The sequence below is a fragment of the Notothenia rossii genome (genome assembly GCF_949606895.1).
Source record: "Notothenia rossii genome assembly, chromosome: 4".
NCBI classification, from domain to species: Eukaryota; Metazoa; Chordata; class Actinopteri; order Perciformes; family Nototheniidae; genus Notothenia; species Notothenia rossii.
Window position 1 is genome coordinate 79071148 of NC_136902.1, and position 27912 is coordinate 79099059.

The 27912-nt window shown below is 41.5% G+C and overlaps 2 protein-coding genes across 3 annotated transcripts in view; one reads left to right on the plus strand and one right to left on the minus strand.

Annotated features, from left to right (window-relative positions):
* Positions 1–17612, plus strand: part of cbl (Cbl proto-oncogene, E3 ubiquitin protein ligase) — a 36245-nt gene extending 18633 nt beyond the window's left edge. Inside the window, exons 4-16 of the mRNA XM_079676600.1 lie at positions 576–732; positions 2827–2948; positions 4749–4886; positions 5625–5712; positions 6980–7111; positions 7295–7513; positions 8443–8574; positions 9358–9780; positions 10147–10235; positions 10407–10607; positions 10711–10799; positions 12148–12399; positions 14538–17612. Coding sequence (XP_079532726.1) covers positions 576–732; positions 2827–2948; positions 4749–4886; positions 5625–5712; positions 6980–7111; positions 7295–7513; positions 8443–8574; positions 9358–9780; positions 10147–10235; positions 10407–10607; positions 10711–10799; positions 12148–12399; positions 14538–14833 — 2338 coding nt within the window. The 3' untranslated portion in view covers positions 14834–17612. The remainder of the gene's footprint in view (positions 1–575; positions 733–2826; positions 2949–4748; positions 4887–5624; positions 5713–6979; positions 7112–7294; positions 7514–8442; positions 8575–9357; positions 9781–10146; positions 10236–10406; positions 10608–10710; positions 10800–12147; positions 12400–14537) is intronic.
* An 807-nt stretch (positions 17613–18419) lies between these two features.
* The window catches only part of mcamb (melanoma cell adhesion molecule b), a 32958-nt gene continuing 23465 nt past the window's right edge, over positions 18420–27912 (minus strand). The window contains exons 6-17 of one of the 2 annotated variants that reach the window (XM_079676875.1): positions 27628–27807; positions 26920–27047; positions 26621–26756; positions 26391–26506; positions 25928–26069; positions 25686–25813; positions 25291–25432; positions 25108–25140; positions 21167–21208; positions 20625–20748; positions 20182–20293; positions 18420–20087 (exon numbers count right to left, since the gene is read on the minus strand). In XM_079676875.1, the coding sequence (XP_079533001.1) occupies positions 20191–20293; positions 20625–20748; positions 21167–21208; positions 25108–25140; positions 25291–25432; positions 25686–25813; positions 25928–26069; positions 26391–26506; positions 26621–26756; positions 26920–27047; positions 27628–27807 (1274 nt within the window). In that variant the 3' untranslated portion in view covers positions 18420–20087; positions 20182–20190. The remainder of the gene's footprint in view (positions 20088–20181; positions 20294–20624; positions 20749–21166; positions 21209–25107; positions 25141–25290; positions 25433–25685; positions 25814–25927; positions 26070–26390; positions 26507–26620; positions 26757–26919; positions 27048–27627; positions 27808–27912) is intronic. The other variant, XM_079676876.1, reaches the window with a different exon arrangement.

Here is a 27912-nt window from a genome sequence, read left to right on the forward strand (position 1 = left end):
TTAAAAAAACAACTAATCACTACAATGAAATGGCATCTGATAGCAACAGTTTCAGGGTCAGTAACAAGTATCTTCTTTAGGAAACCTATTTCTGTTATTGAATACAGAACTCTTTTGACTTAAGTGTGTCTTTCTGACAGGTCCTTGAAATGTAATCAGACACCCATGTTCTATACAATCACAGATATGTAACCTAATTAGTCAAGTTAATTGAGAAAATTGGTTTTATGCAAATGTGTCATACAAAAGGAATCCAGCCACGTGAAACAACAACACTTTAAAACCTGGGTTTTCCCAATACTACATTTAAAAAAATAAATAAAATGTATGTCAAGTAACTATCTACCAGTTTTTCCTTTTGGAGCATTATTTAGCCACATTGCTGACAAGTAGCATGAAATGGCTAGTAAAAAATGACTCACTAGGTGTTTTTTTTATCGATCGATACCAAATCCCCCACTGCATCTTTAAAGCCGAGCATGCTTCAGCACAAGACGTCTGTATTGTTGTCAGGATAAAAGATATTACGTTGTTTAAAGGGGATTTCGTCATGGTTTTCTTTTTGTGTGTTACAGGACCATTGTGCCTTGGAAGATATTTCGTCAGTCTCTCCATGAGTTTCATTCTATCAGCTCAGGACTGGAGGCCATGGCCCTCAAGTCCACCATCGACCTCGCCTGCAATGACTACATCTCTGTCTTTGAGTTTGACATCTTCACAAGGCTATTCCAGGTATTGAACACACACACACACACACACACACACACACACACACACACACACACACACACACACACACACACACACACACACACACACACACACACACACACACACACACGGCACTGATGTATTTGTCATAGTTACAGTCTGAGATGATGAAAGAGAAATATGTGCTATGAAAGAGGGTGATTGAGAAGACGGAGTGTAATTAATAGCATAGTCTATCAGCCGTTGTCATGGAAACTAATATCATATGAGAAGCGCATAATGAACTCAAACATATTTGTCACTTTTTGGCTTACCCTATCAACTTGTTAGCAGGATGACTGCTGACTTATTCACGCTGTCTGGTGGGACGGAAGTTCTTGCATTGTCTCTGCTCGCACATTACAGATACGAAATGTTTGGCAGTTATTTGGTCCTCTCTATGTGATGTCTGTTGTCACTTAAAAAGGCACAGGCAGGTCTAGGGTTTCCAGGTGGTGATAACACTAAGGAACATCCTCAAGGACAGTCATTATGTGTCATGTTATCATTATAACATATCCTTTTCTTTGTGTCAGATGAATAATAAATAGCAAGGTTAAACATTTGTGGTATAATTCCCAAACAACGTTGGCACTGTAGAGCGTCACAGATTAGGTCCTACAGTTTTACTTGGCCTAAACCTGCTGATACTATGTTGTAGTTAAAGGTCCAAACTACTCTCATACACACATAGAATTGGGCATGATTGTGAAATGTAGGGCTGTAAAAAGGGTTAGGGGAAATGGAGGGGGGACGATGGGTGTATTGGCATTATCTCCAGAGCTTATCTATTATATTTAGTGAAAGTGTTTCATATCAGAATTATAATAAACACTTCTATGGGAAACATTGATGTTGTATACCATGTCATCTGTAATCCACTGTAAACTTGCTGTGTTTTCATTTGTATTATCTAAAGCATCTTGCGTCATATCTGGCTTGCAGTAGTGTGTGTTGCTCATTCCCCTCAGTGATATTATCCCAGGCTAAATGTGTGCACAGCACTGATCGGCTTAATGAAGCCTAAACAGATTACAGACATTTCCTATGACCCTCCCTCAAACAGAACAAAAAAACTCCTCTAAATGTCCTCAAACACAGAATAGGAAGTGAGCCTGTGGCCATTTTGAGCTCTGTCCTTGATATGCAGTACACTGGGGATGAAATTATGCATTTTTTTAAATATTGCTATCGGCCCCTTGAAATGTTTCATACAGTATCTTTAGACTCAATTATCTGTGGGTGTTATCAACAGCTCTCATGTAGTGTGAACAGTTCATCTAAAAATAATGTCCAAATAAGAGGCGACTGAAAAAGAATTGTACAGCTACATTACGTAGTAACATGTCACATAAAGACAGTCAGTCAGAAGCACCCTGCTGTTTAGTAAACCCTGATACTTGTCTGCAATTACACTCAACAGAGAGATAAGACACAAAATGTTCAACTTGAGTCTATCAAAGGAGTCAGTTTGATTTGTGACTTCCTTTGGGCCAAAAGTATAAATAACCAGATTAAAATGTGTGCAAATATGTTGGAAATGCACGGGGAACAGAATAGTCCCTCTTTGTGATTAGCCTGTACCGTGCCCTTGCAAATCTTTTTGTAGGTGGTGTATGTGTAATTCTACTTCCTTTCACACCAGACTAACTGTGAAAACACCTTCTCACTACCACACTCTATGGAGTTGTATGAATTATTTGACTATTTTAGCTTCAAGCCTTGTTATCTTGGTGGTTTTTAAAGAAAGAAAAAAAGTGTTCTGCTTTACATACATTATGGGAAGCAGCCTGCGTATTTCCCTTTAATCTTCCTCATTATGTGGCTCCAGATGGTACCAAGTTAGCTGCATGCTGTTTAAAGTGCTCCAAATTCAGCTTTAAGGAGCATTTTACTCTGCTTGACCCAGGTAGCCATCGTAAATCACACTGAAGTTCAGTAAATGGTTGTTTCCAGTGTCATCCGTAACGCAGTTTCTCTCCATTACTCTACTCATGTTGTTATTACTGTGTATTCACTCACGCATCAAATGAGTGAGTCACCCTCTCTCTCTTTCTCCTGTGTGTGTGTGTGTAGCCTTGGTCGTCCCTGCTACGGAACTGGAACAGCTTGGCAGTTACTCACCCCGGCTACATGGCCTTCCTCACATACGATGAGGTCAAAGCGCGGCTGCAGAAGTTTATCCACAAGCATGGCAGGTGAGATATCAAGAGACATGTGAATGCACACACACACATCCTGTCACACCATCCAAATAAAGATGTGGTGTCATTTAGTGCTTATTGGTGTGTGGTGTCCTCCCATTTACTTTAAATATATAGTTTAAGGTCCATTATCAACTTCTATCAGCACACTGTGAGCTGTGTTTGCAACACACTTTTATTTCCATTGTTCAAACTTAACAAGACATGTCATGTGACCACGTTCATGTGATTAGAGCGGCAACAGCTTGGTTGTGGTATACTGAATCTCCAATGTCCCATATTTGTCTCTGCTGAAGAGACATGTTTCGCATGTGTCAGTGTGTGGGGGTGTACAGCCTAATACATCATCAGTTTTACCTAAGGCAATAATGCTATCATACACGTGTGTGTGTGTGTGTGTGTGTGTGTGTGTGTGTGTGTGTGTGTGTGTGTGTGTGTGTGTGTGTGTGTGTGTGTGTGTGTGTGTGTGTGTGTGTGTGTGTGTGTGTGTGTGTGTGTGTGTGTGTGTGTGTGTGTGTGTGTGTGTGTGTGTGTGTGTGTGTGTGTGTGTGTGTGTGTGTGTGTGTGTGTGTGTGTGTGTGTGTGTGTGTGTGTGTGTGTGTGTGTGTGTGTGTGTGTGTGTGTGTGTGTGTGTAAAATGGCCTGATTGTTGACTGAAAGTTGATGTCACTGTTGAGGCTTGGCTTGTGTAGGGCCACATCCGCTCAGTTATTGGCCAATGTGTGTGCAGCATTTTGAAACTCTTAATTACAGCCTTCTGTTTGTATTATGGGTAAAGCACTTGGTCCACATCCAAACTAAACGTAGAGACTATCAACAACACTACTTTCTCCACTTGTGCACTTAGTGTGTTGATGATCGGATCAGGGGGTCACAGGTTCAAACCCCGCTGCAGTCAGCATGTCGTTGTGTCCCTGAGACCCTTCACCCCAAATGGCTCCTGTTGGGATTGCCCACAGTATTGAGTATGTGAGTCGCTTCGGATAAAAGCGTCCAACACCTTTTCTTAAAGGTGTTAAAAACGCCAGATTTTTTTATTTGGTCATTTCCTGATACAACATTCTCAACTTAAAAACAAGGACATAAAACATGTTGAGCACAGGGAAGAGTGGCTGCATGTCTTTCCAGACTGATGCCGCCTCTTGAAGCCACAGCTCCAAATGGTTTTTGGTGGTTAAAAAACACCACAGGGAACATTTTAAGCAGCATAATTATAAAACGCAGACATCACACCGTGTTTTTGTTTGATGTATTTATCTTTTAATTGGATGAGCAGTGGTGGGTTTGGAGGGTCTTTGCCCATTATGTATCTTGTCTGTGGGTGCCCTCTCTCCATATGATTCTGCCAATACAATAAATGCAGGTTACAAATGATTATTTTATTTAAATGTTTTTTCCTATTCAAACCATATTAGTCTTATTGATATGATTTCTCATTTTTTTTAACTTGTTTGTTTGTTGTTCAGTCCGAACAAACATTTGACATTCCCATGCATTATTCAACTTACATATTTGCTGTTTTGCCTGCTTTATCTCACTCAAATGTACAGGCATACTTGAAACTTGTTTCTAAGTGAACCCGATGTACACCCTCCTGCGGGCACTTGACTGAATTCAATGATCTGTACATTTTACATAATTGTTTACATTGGAACTACCATGCTGCACTGAAAACCAATGAGCACAATATGTGGCAGTAATACAGTATCTCTATTTGATTGATCTTTGTCTGGGAAACAAATCTTGACAACACGTAACATGTCTTCTGTCTCATTTCTTATGTTTCCTCCTCAGTTACATATTCCGACTGAGCTGCACCCGGCTGGGCCAGTGGGCCATCGGTTATGTGACCGCAGATGGAAACATACTCCAGACCATTCCCCACAATAAACCGCTCTTCCAGGCCCTGATAGACGGCTTCAGGGAAGGATTGTAAGTCCATCTGCTATTTGTTTGACACACTCATATCAGCAATTGTTCTGATCATTGTCACCCTTAACTCTGCTCTGTGTCTCTGTAACTGGCTCTTTTTTTTGTTTTAATAAATGATCTATAAGTTAAGCTTCCTGTCATATGCAGCACTTTTTCTACCATGTCTCTTTTTCTTTCTTCTTCTCTTCCCACAAAGCATGCATCTCTGTTTAAAGTATGTGTTTATGCTTTCCCCGCCACAATGAGTCTGCCTTTCAGCTCTCAAACAATCCAGCCATATCATATTGCCTGTTCCCATCTTTGCAGCGTTATCATAACCAGAACTGAACTGTTGGTTTACAATGTGCAGCTCAGTCAGTGTTTTAGCCGGCTGGCATGAAACGCATCTTTTCATGACAGTGCTGATTATTTTTGTTAAATGAAAGCTATGGTTGGCTTGCTCACACCTGTAATCAATCCAGTATATCGCCTGCATCTACAAACATTTATCAAATAGTAATTATACCATCTGGCCCATTTATAAAATAGTCACGTACGTACTCTACATGCATCATCATCTCTGTGCTGATAAAATACGTTGCCCAGTGAACGACTGAACAGATGTTTTCATGCAGCAGCCTGTTGGATATACATGAAGTATAATCATATTGACTAATTATGGGGCTAACTTTTAAATAAAAATGCCTGTTGAAATACCCAAGGCTACTGTGCTTAACTTCTCATTTTGTTATTCCCCAGCTATTTATTCCCAGATGGTCGGACCCAAAACCCAGATCTGACAGGACTGTGTGAGCCTTCACCTCAAGACCACATCAAAGTCACACAGGTCAGAGCAGCGTGCTTCTGGATCTTCTTCTTTAAAGTCTTACGGCCCGTCCACACGGCGGCGTGCGTTGAAGCTTCAACGCTTCTGCCCGTTCACTTTGAATGGGGTGACGTCACGCTTTGTTGAACTGCATTGTGGTTCCGTCGCTTCGCTTTGCTCGCTTCAAAAGTAGAGCAATGTTCTACTTTTGAAGCTTCGACGGAAGCGTCAGCCAATCAAATCATATGCAAGTACAAGCTCTAGTCAATCAAACCCCGTGCTTGTGTGTCCGGGGCGGGAGATTCATGTGATTGGTTGTTGGTCGAGTTCCAGACACGCCCACCGACAAGCTTCAACGCACTCTGCCGTGTGGACGCTGCGTCATACATTCTCACTGAACTTTGGCATTTAACTGTTACAGACAAATAGCTTAAGTACACATAAAGATCTTGGTTGAAAAAAGATATTGATGTTACCGTCTAGTGCAGGACCAAAAGGAAGCAGAAGTAAAAGTCATGACAAAAAACACCGCACAGGAACTAAGTTAGTCATGGGTGAGTAGCTGACTCCTTTTAACATATAGCCATTTTTGTATGTCTGACATCTATATATAAGAAATAATATACTATGTACTAAAAATAGGTTCTTCACTTTGAAAAAAAGCCACAGCTAATTTAAATGAGGTAAAGGTTGCAGAAGCCTAAATCATTCACATAAACAATTATGATATATTAAAAGGCCAACATTTAAACTTTTATATTTTGGCTTTCATTTGAAGTCACCTTCTTTAATTTCATCTTATTTCAACAGTGTTTCCAAAGTCATACACTGATTGAACATTGCATGAGCTACATTTTCATACATAAAAAAAAATATGGCTGCATTTCAGAATGTTTTTTTATAGTTCAAGCTATTTGTACTGTTGTCAGCGCGAGCTTCCTCTGTTGTTAAGAAGAATAGGAAACCCCATCTGTCTTTCAAAATGTAGCACTGTCATCCCATTGAAGCACGCATCATGTTTACTGCACAAGATTCAACTGTAAATTGTGAAATATCTTTTAAACAACCCTTGGGCTTTCATGTCTTCTCAAGGGTTTGAAAACTTGTTTATGAACAAACTCCTTTTGCTTGAGCACAGGACTGAAACTAAAAATACGCCCCCACATTTTTGAACTTGGCTCCAGATCCTTCCGGGCTCTTTCGAAATGATCTCAGATGGTGTTAGTATCGTATGATGTTACTGTGTTTTGGCACTGAAAACTCATAGTTGTCTCATTTTCCCCCTTAGGAGCAATATGAGCTGTACTGTGAGATGGGCTCTACGTTCCAGCTGTGTAAGATCTGTGCCGAGAACGACAAGGATGTGAAGATCGAGCCCTGCGGTCATCTCATGTGCACCTCCTGTCTCACCGCCTGGCAGGTAAGAGTGGGTGGACAGGTCTGTGTGGGTGTTTCGCTTCAAGTGAAGTGTCCCACCTCATACCTGTTGAGAGGAACACTCACTAAGTGTTTTTTTCTCGGCAAACGTGGCGGACGTATAAAAACACATGACCCCCTTTCATCTCTGTGTCCCATAACATGTGCCTTTGTGCTTTTGTTACAGGAGTCGGAGGGTCAGGGAACAGGATGTCCCTTTTGTCGCTGTGAGATTAAAGGTACGGAGCCCATTGTTGTGGATCCTTTTGACCCCAAGGACAACAGCGGGGGCTCCTGCAGGGGCATGTTCGGGGCTGAGGGGGCTCCTTCACCCAGCTACGACGACGATGACGACGACAGACTTGAAGACCCCCACCTCATGATGAGCAAACTCGCCTGTTCAAAGGTAATACTGTGGGAAGAGCTTAACTTTATTAAGAAAAAAAAGTGATATCAGTTTCCCTCAAGTTTCTAGTCATGACACCTCAAGAGTTGAATGTTGCGTTGGTTTGACGCCCTCAGCGCACCTCCTGGGTTTCTTCTGTCTTCGTATCTTATCTGTCTTTGAGAGACCCATCTCTCTACAGATGAAATACTCCCTGCCTCGCCCCCTTTCATATTTTCTGAGATTCAGGATCACTCCTCATATCTCAGGTCTTTCATCTCCATCTTTCATGGTGCCAAGGTAGTAACTTTTTTGTGCCTCAGTGTTTGATATGTTGGGCATTTTTCTTTTCTTTTTTTTAAACTCTGTGTGCTGCATATAGATCAGGCGAATACCTGAGCTCACACACACTTTGAAGTGGTCCCTGGAATTTCTATGGCATTCATTGCTGGCCCGGTCTCTTTCTTATCTTTGACCATTTCTTTAAATATACTTGTACACTTTGAAGTAGATGGCTGTACTTCATAAATATGTTGTATTGATTTGTGTTACTTTATTTTTAAAACAAGCAAACTTCAATTTTTTGCTTTTTGATGAGCAAAGAAATCTACGCCATTGAACGGTGCTGTCAAATGTTATGGAACAATTGTTGTTGCATGATCAGGACTTAGGTTTCCCGACATAATCATAACATTTTATTTTATGCCATGTAGCTCAAAACAATGATTTTAAACTTTAGATGTGGCCATTTGAGGAGAAGAAAATGAGCACTGTTGTGCAAAATGTTCTTCTTTATTCATTGAAAGCACTGCCTTTCCCCCACTCTCTAACCTAAGTTTGATTTGAACCAATAGTCATGAATTTGTATTCCTCAAACCCGCCATTAGACAATCCTCAGTCTGTTGAAATGTAGCTGATCAGATGTGATGGGTGTTCTGCTGTTGATCCAGGTGGAGCGCCCCGCCTCACCCATGTCCATGGCTCCTCAGTCCTCTCTGCCCCCCGTGCCGCCCAGACTAGACCTCATACCACACAGACCTCCCAACCCGCCGGGGGCCTCCAGCCCCGGGGTCACCAGTAAGGTAACTGAACATACACAAGCAAGAGAACGCCTCATTTGGGCAAGAGGGGATGTTCAAATCAAAGTGTAGTTAAAGCATTACTTATTTCACAGTCACAAAGCATTTTCAATATTGGGTTGGATTGTCCAGTTTTTGTCTCAAGGGGGGTAGGGGGCATACAGGTCAACAGGGAAGACTGCTGTCATAGAAGAATGTTATTTTTTGTTTTGTTTTGATGTCATTTGCACATAATGTTAATACAAGCACTATCACTTGCCATCTTTGTTGTAACATATAAGCCATTTCAAAGTCACCCTAACATTAGTTTTATAGTCCCTTAAGCCAAACTAATAATATTCTGCTTTACAGCTGGTAGCTGGATTTTCAAATGATGCGTACCTTTGTTACTCCCTTCACTGAAGTAGTGTTGAAATGACAGCCACACTAATCACTGTGTTTTATATCCTGCATATGAGACATCTCGGAGTGCATTTCTACTCACTCACATATTCATATTACCCCATTTGATCACATTTCTGCTTGAATGTAGATAAATGGAAACTGTAGATGGGAAGCTGGGATTGTGTGCAGATGATGAACAACACTGTGCTTTCTGTTGTTATGTATATTGTTGATTTAAGATGATGAATGCACGCACAGTGCTTTTGCTGCTAAATGGATTATTTCCAGTGGAGCAGATAGCAGTACTGTGTTTTCTTTGTTTCACATCAATATTGTATGTACTCTAAAAGAGCCCCCCCCCCTCTGTCCCCCCCCCCCCCCCTCTCTGTTCCTCCCCTCCAGGCAGCATCTCACCACAAAGACAAGCCTCTTCCCCTGCCCCCAGCGCTGAGGGATCTCCCCCCTCCCCCCCCTCCGGACCGCCCCCACGCAGCCGGGGCGGCCCCCGATGGACGGCTGCAGAGGCGGCCCTTGCCCTGCACTCCTGGGGACCCCCCTCGAGATAAGCTCCCTCCCACACCCCCAAGCAGGCCCCTGGGGGACTGGAACTCCCGGCCTGTTCCCAAGGCCCCCAGTTCCTCCTCTTCCTCCTCGTCCTCCTCCTCTTCCTCATCCAGCCAGGTGTCCAGTCTGGGGGTGGACATTCGAGCGGGCGTCAGGGAACTCTCCAACCGACATTCCCTCCCCTTGGCGCTGCCCTCCGCTCTGGACCCCCGCTCAGAGTCGCAGAAGAACAACAGCTCCCTCAGTCTGGACCACCAGCTGGTCAGAGAAACCACAGAACACCACAAACACCACAAACACCACAAACACCACAAACACCACAGAACACCACAGAACACCACAGAACACCACAGAACACCACAGAACACCACAGAACACCACAAACACCACAGAACACCACAGAACACCACAGAACACCACAGAACACTACAGAACAACACAAACACCACAGAACACCTGGTGTTCTGTGTGGCATCTTCTGATAACTTTCAGCAAGAATCCAAAAAAAGAAATTTCATGAAATGATTTGATCTATTCCTTAAATGTAATCATTGTTTGATTTGAAGATTGTTATGAAAATTCTCCTCCTTAAAATGTCTGACATTTCAGCTTCTGCTTCCTTTACAGAGTTTTGTGGCTCCAGCCGGTCCAGATTACGACGGCCCCAAAGTGAAGCCCTCGGCCTCAGCCAACGCCATCTATTCTCTGGCAATCAGGTAGGATTTACTGGCACTATGAGGACAGATGAGTCGAGCATTTCAACTTTGACTGAAACCATTTTTTCTTAGTGCTTGTTGTTTCTTCCACAAACGTTTAGCTTTTTACTGTCTATAGTTCACATATCCATGAATACAGCTTTAGTTTAAATATTTGTTCTTTGTTTCCAGACCCTCTCCAGCCCCGAGGCCAGTGGCAGGAGAGGAGGCCCGTGACAGTGAGGAAGAGTCGGAGTACATGATCCCCTCTTCTCGCCCCGTCCTGCCCCCCGTTACTGCTCCTCCTGTAGGGGAGCTCCCCCCCGTCCCCAGGCCTTCACAGCCTCCATCAGCACTCCAGACGCAGACACAAGCCTCAGCACTCACCTCACGGTACTCAAAACACTCAATAAATCCACCTATAGCACATCTGTACTACTTTGATAAGTGCAGTTTGTTATGGTTGTTGTTTCATTATTGTTGTTTGTTCTGGTAGGCTTCCAATGGCTGGAGTGGAGGATGGACCTCAAATGTATGAAGCCATGTACGACATCCAGGCCAGGGCCCAGCAAGCCAGAGATTCAGGTATTTAGATTTCCTCAATCAAATCAGTTTAGAGGCAGAATGTGTCACTTTTTAAACCTATATGCTTCCGACACCCAGTCTGCATGACAACAGTCAATCAAACCAATCAACCTGAATTTGTGAATATTAGTTTCACTCCAAAACAAGACCCCCACCATGTGAGAAAACAGGGTGTCCGCTGGGTCTTAAAAAGTATTAAAAGTTGATAAATCAATTTATCGAAAATGAAGGCTATTTAAAAGTATTAAACAGCCTTTTCCAAGGTATTACATGTTGTAGCCTGTTTTCAATGAGTATATCAATTGTCTAAAGAGGTGGTATTCTACAGTCTGCCTGAATGTAATCATTGCGTAGGTGCGTTATGGGGAAATGCAAGTTTGCGTCCAAATGGTTGAAAGATAAGGAGGAAGGACAATCAATACTGTATAGCAGTGGCGAACCGTGTCTATAGCAACTGGACCTTCTGTAGACACAGACACCCCCCCCCCCCCGGCGTTATAATGTCCGTCTTTCACTGAATTGTCATCTTGAAAAGGGTACTCACAACAATTCCGTAACAACATCATCTTCACCTGTTGCACTTGCCATTTCAACGTTAAAAACAATAAAACGGCAAATGAATTGCTACGTGGCATTTATCTAGCTCCTCTGTCTCGAGCCAGTGAACTACCGGGCCTTCTAGAATACCCTGGAACCGAGGGAAACTCTGAAAGAGTACGCCCATTGGCTACAAATCAATATATGATTGATCAAACTGTCAATCCAAACGTACGCTCTCATTCAGTGCAACGGCCAGGGCATTCTATGACGGATATAGAATACCTTGTTGAAGGATATTCTACCCAGAGACCCAGAACAAGATCTGATTGGTTGCTTTCTTTTCTAGCACAAAACCACTGAAATGCGTAGTGCATGGTCCGAGAAGGACAAACAAATCAACGTAACACTGTAATATTACAGATCAACAACACGCATACCATTCTCATTTATTCATTTTATATACATTTGATTCATATAATTAAATCGATTTTTTGTTTGTTTTATCTGAGTGTTCCAGGGTATTCTCTGAATACCTTGAAGGCCATGACGGTTCGCACTGGTATATAGTAAAGTGTGTCGCTAATTAAAACTCCAAGTGGCTATAAGGTCTTAAAATGTATGGAAAGGGTCTTAAAAAGGCCTTCCATTTGACTTCACGATTAAAGTACACATAAATACTCATAGTCGTGACTCATCTCAGTCTATTTTAGATAATACATCAGCCAGTGTAAATGAGTAGTCCCAAGAATATGCTAAATATAATTAGTCAGATACGTAAGTGTTAATAAATGTCTTTCCCCCGCCCCAGACTACTCAGAGCTGCCCCCTCTGGCGCTGTCCAACGGTCGCAGAGAGCAAGCTGCGGAGGACAGGGAGGAGGAGGAGGAGGAGGAGAACGGGTACGACTTCCCTAAACCGCGGCTGCCGATGGCCACGACCCGACGGACCCTTTCAGAAATCGGGGCGTCGTCTTCCTCCTCTTCATCTTCCTCATCATGCTCATCCTCCACAGCAGCCTTCAGCCGTCTTTCTCTTGATTCGGATGCTGGAGCTGCAGCACGTAAGGATACTCGCCCCATGCACATGATCCAGAGCTAGTTTGTAATGCATGAGTAACTGTACAAATGATTTTAAAGACTATTTGAGAAAGAAGGCGCTGTACAGTAGCATATCATAATCAAAGGCTACTGGTGACCGCTAAATAGAGGATATCAAAGCACCACATCGGGGTTTCTGAGTAAATAGTTGGAAAACATTGTCACTTTTTGCGATTTGGATGAACTGACCCTTTTAAAATATGTGCTTTTATTAGATGATGTGATAGTAAAAAGTTTTACATTAGGGGTGCCACATAAGGCAACTGGTTTGTTTCATAAAATGCATTGGATGTACAAAAGATATAAAAGCAGCTTCTTTGTGCAGGTCCTTACTAAAATAGCTTGAATAAATTAAACTAAATATCTTGGATTATCACAATAGCCCTCTGACTGGGAGAGCAGCATGAAAAGTCGACTAAGAGCTTTTTCTGCTACCTGATGAAGGCCAGCCATTATACTGATGTTCAGGAAGCTCTCTGAAGTTAATATTAGACTTGGATGAATTACAATGAATTGATTGACATAACTAATTTGCTCAGTATGTGCAATCACTGTGTGCAAAGAATAGAGAAGAATAATTATAGAGAGCTACTCGGTAACCTCAGTGACCTTAAAAGCAGAACAGTAAGTGTTTCCCTCCAGGACTTAAGAGAAACCTGCTGTCGGACTGACCAGTGACCGGTCTGCGGACGTTTCACTGCGACACACATTATGTAGAGGAAAGCAGGAAAGCATTTCCATGAGTAATATTCATCTCTCTGCAGTGAGCTGACATTCTCTACCTACACAGTGGGATGATTGCCGGCTGTCTGTGTCCCACTAAAGACTTGAACCTTTATATCTGAGGACCAATTAAGTGTCTCTCAGACAAGCTGACAAGCTCTCGGATTATAATTGGTCTCTCTATGGGAGCTTTATTATAGGGTGCTGCAGATTAAAGGTCAACCAGTTCACCGTATATACAGTATCATTACAAAAACTCATAGCTTACTGCAGACAAACACTCAGGGGGCTGTTTGCCACAAGTGCTTTATTTTGGTAATCAGGATGTATTCGAAATGAGTTGGAGATGGTTCCCAGTCAAATGTCAATATAGGTCATTTTACATTAATATTTACTTTAAGAGTATTTCAAAGGAGTTTATATTATATCAGGTTTAGATGGATAGATAGATGGATGGATGGATGGATGGATAGATTGAAAGATGGATAGATTGATGGATGGATAGATGGATGGATGGATGGATGGATGGATGGATGGATTGAAAGATGGATGGATGGATGGATGGATGGATGGATGGATGGATGGATGGATGGATGGATGGATGGATTGAAAGATGGATGGATTGAAAGATGGATGGATGGATGGATGGATGGATGGATGGATGGATGGATGGATGGATGGATAGATTGAAAGATGGATAGATGGATGGATGGATAGATGGATGGATGGATGGATGGATGGATGGATGGATTGAAAGATGGATGGATGGATGGATGGATGGATGGATGGATGGATGGATGGATAGATAGATGGATAGATTGATAGATAGATGGGTGGATAGATAGATGGATGGATGAATAGATAGATAGATAGATGAGATATAGATGGATGGATTGAAAGATGGATAGATTGATGGATGGATGGATGGATGGATAGATAGATGGATGGATGGATGGATAGATTGATGGATAGATAGATAGATGGATAGATTGATAGATAGATGGGTGGATAGATTGATGGATAGATAGATGGATGAATAGATAGATAGATGAGATATAGATGGATAGATGGATGGATGGATGGATGGATTGATAGATAGATGGATAGATTGATAGATAGATGGATAGATTGATAGATAGATGGGTGGATAGATGGGTGGATAGATTGATGGATAGATAGATGGATGAATAGATAGATAGATGGATAGATGGATGGATGGATGGATACCTTATTGATCCCAATTTGGAAAATGATTATGTCACAGAGTATAATCAGAAATTAAAATACAATACTTAAATTACTTTAAAAAGTGGAGAATTAACAATATAATTTTCCAAAGCTTTAAAGGCTTATAAATCCCCTCTCTTCTTCTCTCCAGCCCTCTCCGAGCCGGTGGAAGCCCCAGAGAGACCTCCCAAGCCCCTGCCCCGACGAATCAACTCTGAGCGCCGGCCCAGCCCTGTCCCGCCCGTCCCTTCCTCCCCCAGCGGTGGGGCAGCAGGGGGAGAAGCCAACCCTCAGATCATCATCGAGATCGAGCTCCTCGCGAGTCAGGGGTACTCTCAGCAGGACATCCAGAAAGCACTGATGATTGCACAGAACAATATCGAAATGGCTCGGAACATCCTACGAGAGTTCGTCTCTATTCCCTCCACCGCGAATATTCTTACATAGCACGCTTTGTGCCTCTCTCTCTTTCTCGTGTCTTGCTCTCTCGCCCTAGCTTGGCACAGCCTGGTTGGGTAAAGGTTGCCTGCAGCACTACCTCTGTGCTGACGCCCGACATCCCTGTGGGTTTTTAACTGGCTGTTACTCCAGAGCGCCCTGGACTCCATGCGCTTTCAACAGTGTCCGGCCTTCTGTAAACCGCTACTGCAGGCCTCTTCGTTTTCCACGAGACATCCACGGGGGGGGGGGGGGTGACTGAGCGCGTGCGGAACAATGATGGGATGCCTCGTGGCGCGAGACTTCTCGTAGGACGTCAGGAAGACAGATTCGTATCTTTCAAGTTGAAGCCTCTTGCTGACAATGTAACCAACACCTCACAAATAAAACTAAAAATGTATGTCTATATGAAAGTGTAATATATGAGTAAATATATATTAAATATGTGTAATATATACAGTACGTGCATATACAGTATGTAAAAAAAAACAAAAAAACAAAATGACTTCAGCTTTGAGGGTTGCTGTTGGTACAAGCGATGTTGGTAGACGGGGACCAGGTTAAATTTGACCGTTTTCTCAGACTGAGGAAGACGTTCATGTGAGGAAGAGTCGGGGCGACCTCACCATGAGTTCACTCAGCAGCTTTGAAGACGTGCGGCAGAGCACTTCATCATGGATTCAGTCTGGAATGGCCTTTGATAAACAACGTTGCTTTGGTACTTTTCTTTTTATAAACATGCTTGTTTTGTCGTGTTGTATTTTTCAAAGTAGCATGACGATAGTTTGGGGTCTGGACTATGGTCTGGCAGTATGTTTTTATAATGAGTATGTGTATGTGAGCATGTTTCTGTGTGTGTGTGTGTGTGTGTGTGTGCCAGACTTCTCCTCTGCTCCTAAATGAACAACATGAATGTGGTGTTAGTCAGTGTACGTACTACTGCTCTCACTCTAAACCGGTGTAGCTGTAGAGCCTGGCGCTGAGATTATTAGAGGACGTGCTAATGGTGACGACCCTGCAGTACCGACAGGCTCGTGTTGTGTGATCCCTGGTGGCTGAAACATTCTGTCTTTGTCTAACTTCATTGGCTGGCTGGTCGAAGTGTTCTGTCTCCAGCTCAGTCCAGTGAGAAGAAAGAAAAAAAAAACGTCATCAAATTACTTTGGTAATATATTATTGTTATATGATCATAAATATTGTTATTATAATTCATTCAGAAGTGCTTCACTGCTGCTACTATTGTTAGTGCTAAACAATTAAGCCTTAAATGTACATTTGTGAATATTGTGTTTAACCGTCATTCTGTTTTTTTAGAGTGACAGTATCCCCCATGTTTCTCTGGTCCGTAATGTAGCATACTTGAAAGTACAAGCGGCCTGTGAGCCTGCAAGCGGTCAAATCTTCAGTGTTTTAAACCCTCTTGTTTTTTAAATGATTTACGATTCTCTACAAGAAGACTCTGCTACAGAAACCAGACGCTTTGTAACAGGCTCAGGCTTCCATCACATCCATTTCCCTTCTCTGTGGGAGCTTCTGATTCTCTGTTGTTGTTTTTTAAAGTAGGCTCATGGGTTTGCTGGCTCACCCCCAAGTCTACATTAAAGTCAGTGTTCGGGCCATCTGTGAGAGCTAACTCAGGAATAATGTTTATCCCACCTGGCGTTCCCCCCCCCCCCCCCCCCCCCCCCCGGAGACTCAGAGGCACAGACAGCCGCTCACCTGCCGACTCGTCATCAGGCGACATGTAGCCACAAGTATCCGCTCAATGAAGTCACACAAGTAGCCTAATACTCTTCTTCTTCTTTTGTTACACTATAACTTGCACATTTGTTGTATTATTTTCAATATTGGCAGGACTAGAAACAGCAGCTTTGTTTCCAGGTACTATGAATGAACAAGATACACCAATGCAAGGAGCTTTTAGGTACATGAACCTCTGCCATCATGAAGAAGAATGTCAGCCCTTGCTGTAATGCTCTCTGTTGACTGGAAGCCATCTTTCTCTCTGGCTCTCCTCTAGTTCTTTTGTTTTTGTTCCTAGTTGCCTTGAGAAACTTCTTGAATGATGGGTAATGGACGGGGAGGTCCCCAAACCTCGAGACTGTACCAATGTTTTGTAGATGCTTTGAAGAGGTCATTGTTGTTTTGTATTATTTACCTTTTTTTTTATTTTGCACATTATACCAATTTGTGCTTTTGATACTGTCACTCTAAAGAAAAAGCTTATTGTATAAAGTTAGTGATACGAAAAGAAAGAAATTGCTGTTTTTATTTCATTTTGCATTCCTGTAAATGTATTTTTGTTCCAAAGGTTTTGTTTACTTCTGTGAATAATTCTGTGAGCAGTGCCATATGTTCAGAGATCCTCATCATGGTGAGAGTCCGTTTTTGAAGAGACTGTTGGTATTGATCTGTACCTGTTGATCTCAGAAGGTTGTGCAGTATTGCTTGTATTATGTCTTCTTTGCCTTGTCAGCCGCATCAGGCCTCATCTATGAGCACACGTATGAGCATCTGAGAAAAGTCTTGTTTGTTTGTCTTTCCAACCTGAAAGATAAAGCAGGTCCAGGATCAGTGCTCAGCCTCCGATGCGCGATGCGTTCCAGCCCCTGACCCTCAGCCTGTGTTGGGGTACTTCATCTCTCTGCCATCAGAGGGAGCCGTTGTTCCATGTAGCCTGTCGCTTCTCATCAGTAAAAGGCATTCATTAACTTGTTGATGGTTTTTAAAGCTCATATCATTTTGGAAGTATGCACAGTGCTGTTAATAAAATTATAAGCGAAAGCTATCACGTGTCTCTCTTCTGTACAGCAGAGTAAAGGGGTTTAGCTTGTAGCTGCCAGAACTACAAGGTCATTCTTTGCCTGCATTTTATATTTCGCAAAGTGTCTTTGTACATGTAACTATTTTCCTTTGAAATAGTTAAGATTTTTTAAAGATTTATATTGAGCATTTTTATGAATTTCATTTAATTGTTGCGAAATACTAGGGTATGATTAGTTTTATTTGATTATTACTACACTACAAGTTTTAATGACCTTCAAAAAACTTTGTTTCTGAAAAGCTATACTAAGAATATTTGAAATATATCATTGTAATGGCTTATTACACCAGGGTTTCTAATACATCTTGAATGACAGTTCTAATGAAGTGAGCCAGTATAACAAAATACGCTATCAGTTCTGGATTCAATTCCAGAACTGATGCAGTTTACTTTAGCGTTACTGGTATTGACCACAAAATCCAAACAAGACTCACAATTAACGACAAGTTGCCATTCAACTTGGACACATTTAAAAACAAGCACATTATCTCATTACTCAGATTAGAAAGTGTATTAATGTGTATCTTTGCATTGACTAAAAGTACCTACAGGATGTGCTGACAACATATTCCTTTTGCATTGCTTTACTCTAAGTGTACTGACATTAGTTCTTCATTACAAAGAGATGCGTTGAAACTGCCTATGAAGTTAATTAAGTATTGAATAAATAACTAATGTTCACGTCTTAGTCTTGCTAACCATTAACAACCAAGACTTTTTACATGCAATTGATTAATATATCACATTCAAACTTAGAAACATTGTACGCTCTTCTTCTCGTTTAACAGTCAATCTTTATTTGGTATAATTTTCAAAAACTACAAACAATGAATTTGTTGAATTGAATGTCATTCATTTTACATTTCAGAACTCAAAGGCATTAAAGGGCATTTAACAGAATTCTAACACCCAAAACAATGTAACAGTGGTAGTTCTTAAAAAAACAGCAGAACAAAACAGACCAACAGGTGGTAGGGAGGGTATGGATGATACCTGCACATTACCAAACAGTGCGTTTGATTGTCTGCAAACTCAGTTTGTATATGTGGAGTCACAGTCATTATCCCCTCCTCTGAAAGTCATATACTGTGCTATAGTCGTCATATCTGAGGGGGGTCTGTGTCTCTTCGGTAATTATTTGAAGTTTCAGTGAATAAATGAATTAATTACTTCATTAAACAGAAACGTGTATTTTCTTAATGAGGGCAACTTCATGCTGTGAACCATATATATGGACCAAAAATCTGTTCGACCCTCATCCTTACGGGAAAAAATAACTAGCGACAGAAATACTTTTGATTCACCTATAGTCACACTAAACAAAACCACTGTTTTACATTCGGGAAACATGACTGTATGAAGAATAAAAACAAAGAAATCAGTGCACTGAACATTGAATAAAACTAACAATACTAATTATATTCCTACAAGGCTTTTGGTTGAATTTCTAAGGCATCTGTAACTTTCAACTTGGCTGTTGGTAATGATTCAACACAGAAAATAACAAAACTAAACTGAAGGAAAGAAAACATAAAACTACAAATAATGTTAACCCTTCTAAGTCTAGAAACAGACTAAATGAAGCACCCGTCTCACAAAAATATCTTCTTTTTAAAAATACTAAAACTGGGGTGTGTTAGCTAACAACAAATGCGAATGATGTGTGATAAAATGAAATGACCTAAAAGGTTTTTTTCAGAGATAAAAGGAAAAACGTTGTGAGGCTGTAACTGGCTGCAGGCGGACGCATCGCCATAAAATTCAGTGTACAGACTTAAGCGACAGGAAACAGATAACAAAAGAAATTGTCAAAAATAAAAAATAAACATCTAACCTAAGCTTTCTTTCTCGCCATAAACAGCACCCAAACAAAATAAAACACTATCTGGTAATTTATTTTTGGTTATTTTTCTCTATATTGTCATTTTAAATAAAGAAATATATACATAGATTATAATATGTACACTTGTTAAAGACCTGTTTCACGCTGCTCTTCAATGATTACTTTGCCTGAGGTGATGCCTAGCATAATATATAAAAACAGTCCCTGGTCTATGTTGTGCTCCAAATCTTGTTCTGCGGACAATCAGCAATATACAACGCTTGTGGTAATACGAACTATCGGCTTAGGATAGTTCTTGGTGTCATTTTAGAAATGGTGTTTTGTCATGGTGGGATCAAATCACTTCTTCTCATTAAAGCTTATTCTAGAGGAAATGTGCTGGATAAAAAGGACAGTCAAGCTGAAGTTGCAGTTCGGAGAAAATTTGAGTCTCAGTCGTGCATCGTGATCATTTATACTAGCAGGCGACTGAGCTTTACCATGACGACTAATAAGGGGCTGTGGGGGACCGTTCTGAGCCTGAGAGGAAGGAACTGGAGCAGCTTAGTGTGTCCGCACTTTCCTCCTCACTTCTGTTCATCCAGGTACGCTCCTCACTGCAGGGGGGAGACACACAAAAAGGGCAGAGGGAGAGAGGATATGTCAATGGTTCTATCCCATTCAAAACAAAAAGAGTACTTTAATATCTACCTAGTTGTTTTAAGGCTGCTTTTCTCCGTTGACCCCGAGGAGCACAGCTTCCTCCGTGTTCTCGCTCTTCATCTCCACCACGATGTTATCTTTGCTGGACACCTCTTTGGTGCTGCAGGAACAAAAAACTCTTGAGTTCTTTCTTAACATTAATATGAAAAAATAATGCTATTATTATTATGACATGATATTACGATCCAAGTCTTTTTATCAGTATATTCCTGTATTTGCTATTTATTTTATATCTGATTTAATGCCAAGTAGGGTTCAGACTTTCTTGAAACCAGCAGAACTTAAACTTTGGCCTTGTCTGTCCTCTGGCCAAACATCTTTAGTTGGCACCTTAAATAACATGCATATGAGTTCAGAGATTGATCTAGATACTTTAAAAATGTATAATGCTTGATACTAAAATGTGTGACGGCGTATCGTGTTTTACTCACAGATCTTGCTTGCCAGACCGGCCGCAGAGCTTGCCCTTTTTGTAGAGGAAGTAGAGCACACTACCCAAGATGGCCAGCAGCAGGATGCAGATTATGATGACTGCAATGATAACACCACTGCCCTCTGGTGGAGAAGAAGCACAGCAACAAACACAGGGTTACTCACTGCCACTGGATTATGAATAAAATGATGGTATGACGCAGAAAGGTTGGGTTGCATCAGGCTGTGCAGGAACACTAGATAGCAGTACAGTGTGTCGAAAAGAGAGTGCAGCACTAGCTTCATTCAGGAGACCTCAACCTGGGAACCCAAAGAAAGGAAATCATTCAGGAGTGTAGGAGGAGAGGTGCGCTTATAAATGATAACATGCACAGCTCGAGGTGAAGATAAACAACTCAAATACAGTTTGATGCTTTGCCCTGCAGAAAAGGGGGGGGGTCTGATGAATGCTGCGAGGTGCAAGACAGGGAGGTGCTATGGAGGGAATCTCTTTGAGATGGAGAGGTGAGGGGGAGAGTCCTCAGTACCATAACATACAAACCTTTCTTGATTCTCTTTGGAGGGATAGCTGGTTCAGGTTTGACTGAGAAAAACCAAATGAGCATAATTATCAGTCGCTGGGTGGATGTCATAAATCTCACACACACACACACACACACACACACACACACACACACACACACACACACACACACACACACACACACACACACACACACACACACACACACACACACACACACACACACACACACACACACACACACACACACACACACACACACACACACACACACACACACACACACACACACACACACACACTCTCTGGTTGATCTAATTTAACCAGCACTTTGCCAGAAACAACAACCAAGAACAGTTTTCCTCTGAGGGATATTTCAGAGGGGCTGGATATTTCCTGGCATAATGTAAGAGAGAGAGGAGAAAGGAGGAGGAGGAGGAGGAGGAGAGTAAACACAAGGCGGTACCCGTAATGGGAGTCAGGAGACTCTGAGTGCATTTAAAGCATCAGCTGCTTCCTAGAGTCACACTGACACATGTGTATGTTTGTGTGATGTGTATAACAACATCATGCTGACAACAATGCAATAGTCATAACACTGCTGTATGCGGAAGGTAGTGTTTCCCCTATATACTAGGGATGTAACAGTACCAAAAACTCACGGTACGATAATATCGCGATAACAAGTCCACGGTACGGTATTTATCGCGATATTGAATAATAAAGGGAAGGAAAAAAAATCATTAATTTTTTTTTTTCAATAAAACATTTTTTTACTCGGAAAATGTTTCTTTATTACATAATAAATCTGAGTTTTACAGCCTTTTTGTAGGATAGCAGTATTTTAAAGTGTCAAAAACAAAGTGACAGTAACAGACTGTAACAAGAAAACCAGTGTTTTTGTACCTAATGGTACTACCAAACAAAGTAAGCATTTTCTTTATGCCACTGCATCTCACAAATAAACAAGGACATTTAATAATCAGACCCTGCAATAAAATAAATCAAGTTTCACTTTAGTTTTTCACTCACTCAGCATCATCAGACAGGTTTTTAGGAATATGAGAATGTCCACATTTCCAGGTATTTATAAGCTGGGGTGTTTGGGCATTTACAATATCCCCTGCTCTGGAAACAACTCTCTCGCTTGGTACTGATGTTGCTGGGACACCAGTGGTCGCGTTAACCGAATATTTTATTTAACAATGACGGAAAAATCTGAAAGCAGTCTATCATTTTGACAGATTAGAACAAACTCGGAACAGCGCCAACGTTTCCCCAGAGCCAGGCTCTGATGTTATGCCGTGTTATGCATGCCGTCCAAAAGGAAATGATATAGTTCCCAAACCGTACTTTGCCGTACAGATCAATACATGTCTGGGAGGTTTTGCTTCACACTGTGCGCGTCCCGCGAGGTGCATGCACACACGGCATAACACCGCCCCCCCCGTTGACAGTTCACGAGCATGCTCTATCGGGAACTGTTCAGACCCGACGGGTAATAAGGGATTATGACGGATATTTTACGATCCTGTCTGTCAAAATGACGGACAGCGAAAAAGTCTAATGCCAGGCCTATTGACATGGCGAGATATAAATATATGGTTGGTACTTGTCAATGTCTCTAGGTGTGTAAATGTAGCCCTATAAATACGATGTCCTTTTGTGTTATCTGTTGTTTTATTTTCATGTTGTAACCTACTTGCTGCCATGTTGGACAGGTCTCTCTTGAAAAAGAGATCGATGATCTCAATGGGACCACCTGGTTAATTAAAGGTTTAAAAAAAAAAAAGTGTTTAAAATTTTTTTTTTTTAAATCGCGGTAGATTTTGTCAGTCTCACGACGGTATTGGGAAGTTTATTTACCGCGATACCACGATATTCGGTATATCGTTACATCCCTAGTATATACAAATAGTGGCGGCACACACACACACACACACACACACACACACACACACACACACACACACACACACACACACACACACACACACACACACACACACACACACACACACACACACACACACACACACACACACACACACACACACACACACACACACACACACACACACACACACACACACACACACACACACACACACACACACACACACACACACACACACACACACTCTGGTTGATCTAATTTAACCAGCACTTTGCCAGAAACAACAACCAAGAACAGTTTTCCTCTGAGGGATATTTCAGAGGGGCTGGATATTTCCTGGCATAATGTAAGAGAGAGAGGAGAAAGGAGGAGGAGGAGGAGGAGGAGAGTAAACACAAGGCGGTACCCGTAATGGGAGTCAGGAGACTCTCTGAGTGCATTTAAAGCATCAGCTGCTTCCTAGAGTCACACTGACGCATGTGTATGTTTGTGTGATGTGTATAACAACATCATGCTGACAACAATGCAATAGTCATAACACTGCTGTATGCGGAAGGTAGTGTTTCCCCTATATACAAATAGTGGCGGCACAGCGCCGCTGCTGAAATATGAGCGCCGCTGCTAGGGGGCGCCAGCCAGGTACCCCAAAAAATTATTATAATTATAAGTGGCGACCCTTTTTCATTTTTGATTGTTTGTTATGTAGATTTGTAGTATTTGTGTTACTGGCATAGGCGACACAGGCGGTCGCCTAGGGCGCCAGATCTGGGGGGCGGTGCGCTGGTAGCTCTGGGAGGGAAAAAACATTTTTGACCGTTGCCGCTCATCCAAATGTTCGGCCTTGATGTAACAACATTCATAATTAAGTAAATGTAATACCCTTTTCACCCCGGTTACACGTTTAATTTGCCCTGTACAGTGGGCGCTAGGTTAACTAGGTAAAATAAGATATGAATGAACAACAAAAATAAAATAAGCTACATTTATTTGTTATTGGCTATGGTAGGTTATTGGTTATGTTCACATACTTATTTGATTATTAAAATGTAAACCAATCTTTTTCATATGGGCGTTTTAGAGTTGTGCCCCCTAGATCAGGTCTCTAGTAATTGTGTGCTCAAAGTGCACCAGATTGAAGCATTTTACTGTAAAATGTTCAAAACTAAATCTTCCCAGGAGGGCATACCCGCGGACCCCCCTAGAGGATATCACGTCCACCCCCCAATTCAAACACGTTCATACAATACTGAATACATTTGAAGCCATTTTGACATCTATTACCTATGTCAATAAGTTTCTTTTTTTGCAGTGTATTTATCTTTTGTAGAGATTTTTCATTTATCTTTACACATAAAATGTCGCCAGCAAATTGTCTAGAACCGGCCCTGGTACTAGGCCTAAAGAGCCTTCCTTGTGCTGACACATAGAAAGAAATTGGCGGGGCGCACTTTGCAGGCGCACACACTAAAAAATTCCCCGCGCTCCGCGCTCACATTATGCTGGGCCCACGTGCCTTAGCACCGCTGCTATGACTCCATCCTAGGGGAAACACTGGAAGGTAAACTATGATTTTATCTGCTTTAGTTGATTACTTTTGAGGCATACAATTAAGTACCCCCTCATTTTTACAAAATGTGTAAAACTTAGATGAAAAAAGACCTTATATAAGCAACATAAGATGAATTACATAATACCCTTACAAGGACCTTGGAGCAAAGAAACGATATCGCCCTTTAGAAACTATAAATACCTTGTGGAAATCACAGTTCTTTTTCATTACGGACACAGCTTTACTGACCTTCACATATCATTTCTGCAGCTTTTAAGATTTCCTTTTTATTCTTTTTGATTAACTCACATCGGCCCAGCCGGACCGTGAAGTAAAGGAAGGATCACTGAACATGAAGATAATGAACTTTACTGACAGCTGAAGCATCACTCTCACTCTCAGTCAGTCCTTCTGAATGGATTGTTTTGGATGGACTCATTTCTAAACCTTTTTCTAGTTTTTGATTTGAGTGGACTGGTTGGGGGCCAACAGGGCAAAGTGACTGTGTCTTACCTGTGGCGGTGTTAGGTGTGGGAGTGTGTTGAGCTGAAAACAGACAAAGTACAAATTATTATTATTGATTTAACACCGACAACAAGGGGAGGAACAGAAAGACAGGGGGCAAGACAACGGAACACATATAGACGTACACAAAAAAATACAGAGCATGAAACCCAAGCAGCAGGAGGAACTCACTGGCTGTGATGTTGAAGGACACGGTGTCCATGCCGAAAGCGTTGGAGGCGCTACACAAAGCAAAAAAGTCAGAGGTGACTTTGATGCTGACCACACTCCGAAGGACGCCCCCTGTATCCATTTTTGATTTTGCATCAAAAATCTGGCACAAAAGCGCAAAACAGTTAACACAAAGGTTTCCCTTTCTTCTGCACAGGTCACATTAGATCGACCTACAACTTCAATTATAGGCAACAGCAACAATTATACAACCTTTAAAAAAAAATATCAAGCAAATCAAACCTACAATCACTAGTAAACATCACTTACTTATTTCTGGCACTGCTTTTATATTCTCTCGTTGTTTTTACATATCAACTACTTTCGTTATGTGTTCATGCATTGTACTGTAATACCTCTCTGTCAGAGGTGGACCACGTGACAGTGGGAGGAGGGTAACCTCTGACATCACAGCTCAGCTCCACCATATCCTCAAAATTCTTCTCGATATCTGTGAACTCTGGTTCTATGATGTGTGGTGGGCCTGCAAGGATAAGAGAAAGAAATAACAACTTAGTTAAAGTTCAAAACCTCAAATATTTTGGAAAACATATTTATTAGAGACTCAATTATAATTGGGTATCAGTAACCGGATTACCATTGACTTTAACATTAATTGTTTTGCTGGTTTCCATTCCTTCTAACTCAGGAACAGTCACCATGCACTTGTACGTCCCTGCTGTGTCAAACGTAGCAGCCTTCAGGTTCAAACTGTGGCCCATTGAAAACTTCTCTCCATCCTACACACAAACACACACATAAACATACAGAAACAGGGGTCTTAGTAGATCAGACGGCTACTTCAACAATCTGTTTACACAAGGTTATGAAGAAAACTATTCAAAAAATCCTTTCCCTCTTTGATCACCTTATCTGACACTATTACATTCTCAAAACTAAAATAAAAGCGTAGTCTCATCCCAATATAAATCTGTTCAACAATAAACATAGTACCTGATGGGTTTTCTAAATGCTATTTCTTTCATTTGAGTGTTAGTTATTATATATAATAATGTTGTGGCTTTTAGTGTACTGTTACTGTACTGCTGTGTGTCAGTGACCTTAAACCAGACTGTGTGTGTCTGGAGAGAAGAGAGGGCGTTACAGGTGGCCGTCAGCTCCTCTCCCTGGGACAACTCCACATCATCCTTAGGCATCACGACAGCTGGATCCAGATCTACACACAAAGCAGGGAGAGAGAAAAAATATCAAACCTGTTGCATGCACTCATTCTGCTGGTAAAATGTAACGAATATCATGGTCACTAATCATATCTGTGCAGGTTCCTTACAGTTGACAAACACAGTGGTGTTTCCCGAGACCTCCCCCCAGGTGTCCGTGTCCGTAGAGGTACATGTATAAACTCCACTGTTTCTACGGGACACATTTTCCAGCACCACCGTTTTGTTGTCCCAAGAAAAACCATCCTAAAAATGTCAAGGGAATTTGATCAACACATAACTTTTACATTTTGACGTCAATACTCTTTCTGCCGAGGAGGATAGTGATCAGAAAGATCACATAGTAGATAAGTAAGTAATGCTGTCATTCCATGTGCATAAATAAAGGGCACAAAGTAGATTTTCTTACTTCATCTGAGATTGTTATGATAGAGAATAGCTTATTCCCGTCGATATGGCAGTGAAGTTCAATGGAGTCCCCTTCCTTTATTTTCCCCTTTGGTGACTCCACCCAAACACTGGCAGCTGTGGAGGGGTCTGAAACACAGAGAGGAATTATAGGTTAGACCACCAACCTAAACTTTGAGTTGTGGATGGATTATGTGATGGCCACAACCGCTCCTGAACTAAACGTGTTTGGGGGAAAGGACCCCTTATCTGAAAGACAAATAGAGCAGGGACCCCGCTTAATATATATATATATATATATATATATATATATATATATATATATATATATATATATATATATATATATATATATAATGGTGCTGCATATCAAACTGGAACTATAATTAGTGAAAGTTGTGAATACATATATAAATATATTATTTTTGCTTTGTTCAGCATCCATCACATATGAAGTGTATTTGGCATAAGCACTGTTAATGATAGAACATAGAACTATATTTTAGACAATGGTATGATTCCTAGTGGAGGCTAGTATCAGCATGATAATGGAACTGGTGACAAATACCGTATAGTACTCTTGTGTCGACATAGATTGATGACATATTGTTTCATACCAGCGGTCAAAATGGCTCCGTTGGTTTCTACAGCTGTGATTGTCTCTCATTGAAAGGAACGGTGCTGCTGTTAAACTATGTGTGGAACTCACAGTACACAGTGATGTTAATGGGGATGGTCTCGGTCATCCTTAATCCTCCGGGAACAAAGTAGGTGACCTCGCAGTAGAACAGTTCATCTTTGTCCTCCTTCATCACCATCATGCTCAGCTCGCTCCTAACCGAGAACAGGCCACTGGACTCAATGGTGATGCTCGGCACCATATACACCACTGGAGGACACAGAAACATTTGCAAACACACACGAGGGAAGATAAGGAAATGGAGCAAATGCATTGAACCGCATTAAGCTCAGACTAAATCAGTGTAGAAATGCA